Below are 4,248 nucleotides of genomic sequence, written 5' to 3'. Positions count from 1 at the left end.
TTTTAATGTGTGTGTGTGTGTGTGTGTGTGTGTGTGTGTGTGTGTGTGTGTGTGTGTGTGGTGTGTGTGTGTGTGTGTGTGTGTATGAGCAAATTTCTTTAAATTTGGTGCACACTTGGACTCAAGAATAAACTGATAAATATCTGGTGGTCAAAGGTAAGATGTCAAAGCCACTGCAGCCTCAAGGTTTTTGGCATAAACTTAGAAATTTCTACAAATTTTCAGACGAATGTCTAATAGAATATTGTGGATTAAATGATCACATTTTATACACAAAAGGTCAAAGGTCGACTTCACTGTGACATCAAAATGTTCTGCAAAAACACTTTTCTTCTGTTAGTTTTTAGCAAACATTAATCTTCTTTTCAAATAATAACTGTCCAGACTTGCATGCATAAGCCAGATAATAGCTTAAATTCACTTTAAGTGAAGTCCAGTTATAGATAAACATGAAAATGTAAAAAAAAAAAAAGACTTCCTATCTTTCACTGTAACCACATTAACATTCATGATATTTAAAGATTATCAGTAGTAGTTGTGGTGTTGGTGTGGCAGTGACTAAAACAGTTACAGCGTTTACCGACATTACAGTACTTGTCATAGTACCCCATGTAGTGGTTTTACAGAGGGGGCCTTTCTTCATGTAACACCTGTGCAGCGTGTTCCCAGCACCGACAGCAGCCTATTTACGGTATGTGTGACACAGCAGCAAGTCACTAGAAAGGAAAGAGGACGTGATTACTGTGCTCGGCGAGCCTGCTTCTTCCTACCACAACAATCTCACTCTAAGAGATTCACACTTTAAGTTCCTATCTGTGTCACCCTGCACACGCCTTCGGGTCACACACATGATAGATAAGACAGCTTGTGGCCTACACCCACGAAAATAAAACCAAAAACAGGCACCGTGTTTTATGAGCACTTTCTATCCTGTTCGGTGGTTTAGTGGTTTATTTTATTTGCATACGCCTTCGTCTAACCTTAGGATCCAGTTTCATGTGAAGCAAAAAGGAAAGAAAAATGTTAAAGTACATGTATTAAATGTCAGAGAAAAGGATTATGTGTTCTTGTGTGGTTTGAGAGAAGTATCTTAGAAAGTGAAGCAAGCAGTTTCCTTAATTAAATCAGACTTACCGAACTATTATTGTTATTGTTATTGTTATTACATTTTATTTATTTATATTTTCAAGTTTCTTGAATGTAATTTTTTTTTTAAAAAGTGCAATTTTAGTGCCCACCCACTGCAAAACACAAAGATAACTTCACTTGACCTTTTAAAATTTTATTTGAATCTCACATATTCTGATAGCAGGACTAATAATTTAGCATAATTTTTCAAAGAAAAGCTATATGCCACATGTAGTAAATAAATCTGTCAAAATGACTTTATCTACAAAACATTTAGTAGCATTCTAATGAATTTGCAAGGACTGGAAAAAAATTAAAACTCTTTTGTTTTTAGCAGCTGTCTCATGTGTCTTGTGGTGTTGTAGTTTGACATTTAGTTCAGATATCTTCACCAGCAGGTTCCACAGGCATAGTTTTCGTTTATGCATTTCCGGATGTGAGATCTGCAGTGAAAAACAACAAAAACAAAAAAGCATGAAGTTTACTGTGTGAAGATGCAAACATACATGTCAGAGGGGAAAACATGGTGCAATGTCACTTATTATCTGCGTGATCAGAAGAGATTATCTGTGCTGAACTTACCTCGTCACGTCTCTGCAAGTATAAGAAATTCCTTTGTCATACAGCTCATTCTTTAAATTCTGCAGAGATGCGTCAGTATTGCACTTTTTCCTGAATAAAAGAAACTATTATTACTGTTTCCCAGATGCATACAAAAAAAAATTTTTAAACCCATTTTGGCCAAACCAGCTGAGAAATAACAAGAACTTCTTACACACTGTTGTTGTCAGTGAGCAGAATAACATTGAGGCGCTTCACCCGGGGGGACTGGAGTGTCTTTACCTCAATGCTTGCAAAAATGCTAAACAGCAAAAACAAAAGAGGAATGTTTAGACAGATTGCATCAAAGCAAACCTTTAACATGATGAGTTGAGTGCTTCTTACCTTTTAGGGTCGTATGGTTTTTTTAGGCCACCATTTAGCATAGCTGTTACTTCACCAGTTGCATATAGTGCAAACTGCAGACATAAGAATATGATATTAAAGTCTAAAAAAATAAATACAAAAATACTACTGACCAAAATGTGAACACAAAGGGTTACATCTGAATATATTCATTTGTGGTAAAAAAGTTTATTTATTGCATCCCTTATTGCATATTTATCAGCTTTATTGCCTAATGTTAGAAAAGTAATAATAAACCAATCAAATATGGATGTGTGGATATATGGATATATAGGTGGATATGACAGTATATGACACTGTCATGATGTATACATCTAAAAACAGTGCATTTAAGCGATGAAAATATACATTTCACAGGTGCAGTAGATGTTGTGACAGAGTTATCGCACAGGGTTGGTTTTGTCATTCAAATGTCTTCAAATACCACAACTTAAGCAATTATTTTGATGTGAGATCTCAAAGGCAAAAGCCACCTTTTATAGTCGTATAATACACCACCTGGCGACATCAACTGAGAAGGCGACCAGATAAGCCGCTCACATTGTTACGATCCGCTGCATGATGCTGGATGGCGTCAGGTTGAAACGCTGCTACTAACAAAGTAACATGAAAAGCATGAAGGTAACAATCCATGCCTTTATTGCCTCATGTGCTTTTGTTTACGTCCTGGTGTTGCTTTTGTTGCCTAAACATAACCAAGTGTTTTTGTAGAGTAATCCCAATATGTGCTTGTGTTGACATCACGGTAGCGGCATCCTGAAACGTTAACAGCAGACGTAGGAGGATACCCACTGACAAAGTGGTGATATGTGACAACTTGGGATGAAAACGTGTTGCAATTTCCTGCAGGCACTTACCCTCCTGGAGGCATTTTTCCAGAATGAAATAACGGGATTGTTGTTCTTGTAAATTGTACAAAAAAAGGCGAACGTTTCTAGAAATAACAGACAGAAAATACAGAGAGAATGATATTTATAAATGTTCACACCTCATACAAGTAATTGTGATGAATGCCCCAATTTATCCCAATTTTTCAGAAGGATACAAAGCAAACACGTTCTCACGGTTCAATGACTCCTGCCAACCTCATGAGTGTTGTTCTAAGTGCGATTACTATATTTTGCTGTATTTCAGACAAGTTCATAAACTACAGCTTCCTGAACCAAACAGATCATACTTCTGAGGTTATCCATTGCACAGCGCCTGACAGATCTTACCCTTGCTGCCTTTCAGTCCACACCACTGTTGATTATCCAGCAGAGACCCCAACAGAGTGTCTTCCAGGGTGAAAAAACAACCTCTCTTCTTTGTGAAGTCATGGACCAGCCCTTTTGTGCCACTCCAGAGCATCGTCTAACCCCAAAACAATCGATATTACATTGTCAAATGTATTACTTTTGCATCATGGAGCTCAATCTGCTTTGATTAATGTGAGTTACAAGCAGTTGTGTGATCGTGCATGTTTACTTGGCTTCTTGGATGTGTGAAGAGAATCTTTTCAAAGAGTGGATCATAGTTTGTCTCAGAAAAGTTAAGTGGGTTCTTATTTACGTAGGCTTTTTCAAAGGTTTCCCATATATCTTGACAGCTAAAAAATAAATGCAAACACTCAGTAGTGGCTGACCATGTTTATTCACAATACTTACTCAAAATCAAACACTGAATACAGAGAGTCTTACCTGTGGCTTTTCTGCGGGTACTCCTCACATTTCTTTATGAATCTTTTCCTAAACTCGGCTGTGTGAGGAACAAACAGTACCAGGAGAATAACCGCACATATCCCAAAGATGCAAACAACACCAACTGCAAAATATTTTTTTTCCATTACCAGAGTCCCTTCTGTTTAAAACAAGTTCAGAGGAAGTTTTGATCTCACTGAGTTGTTTATGTACGAGTGCTTATCAGTGACTTGCGTCAAAGGTCAAAGGTTGTGAAAATAAGGCTGCACCGTCATTATTCTCAGAGGGATGGATGGATATCTATCCCCCTTTTAATAAAACTAGTCGATCATTAATCATTGGTGAGTACAATGAGTGCAAAACTGAAATTGCAAATGTATATTTAGTTTTGCTATATATATGTGTGTGTGTGTGTGTGTGTGTATGTGTGTGTAATATAACAAAACTAATTTTGTTTAAAACTATATAACACAAC

At 37.0% G+C, this 4,248-nt stretch overlaps 1 protein-coding gene across 1 annotated transcript; it reads right to left on the bottom strand.

Annotated features, from left to right (window-relative positions):
• Positions 1 to 1,266: 1,266 nt before the first annotated feature.
• Positions 1,267 to 3,940, bottom strand: LOC121940397 (ADP-ribosyl cyclase/cyclic ADP-ribose hydrolase 1-like). The gene is made up of 8 exons (XM_042483177.1): positions 3,774 to 3,940; positions 3,562 to 3,682; positions 3,312 to 3,447; positions 2,952 to 3,028; positions 2,074 to 2,147; positions 1,904 to 1,990; positions 1,711 to 1,800; positions 1,267 to 1,571 (listed from the first exon to the last, which is right to left on the bottom strand). Exons 1-8 carry the CDS (start codon positions 3,917 to 3,919, stop codon positions 1,517 to 1,519), a joined length of 786 nt encoding a protein of 261 aa, XP_042339111.1. The 5' UTR covers positions 3,920 to 3,940; the 3' UTR covers positions 1,267 to 1,516.
• Positions 3,941 to 4,248: the final 308 nt, after the last annotated feature.

The sequence above is a fragment of the Plectropomus leopardus genome, unplaced genomic scaffold (genome assembly GCF_008729295.1).
Source record: "Plectropomus leopardus isolate mb unplaced genomic scaffold, YSFRI_Pleo_2.0 unplaced_scaffold8591, whole genome shotgun sequence".
NCBI classification, from domain to species: Eukaryota; Metazoa; Chordata; class Actinopteri; order Perciformes; family Serranidae; genus Plectropomus; species Plectropomus leopardus.
Note: the sequence above shows the minus strand (reverse complement) of the source record. Positions and strands in the feature narration are given on the sequence as shown.

Excerpts from the sequence above, each read along its gene's own strand:
- LOC121940397 (XM_042483177.1), bottom strand. The coding sequence starts at position 3,919 with ATGGAAAAAAAATATTTTGCAGTTGGTGTTGTTTGCATCTTTGGGATA. Across the intron at positions 3,029-3,311 it reads TGGACTGAAAGGCAGCAAGG|AAACGTTCGCCTTTTTTTGT; the intron begins GTAAGATCTGTC and ends TGTTATTTCTAG. Across the intron at positions 1,801-1,903 it reads CTCACTGACAACAACAGTGT|GAAAAAGTGCAATACTGACG; the intron begins GTAAGAAGTTCT and ends TCTTTTATTCAG.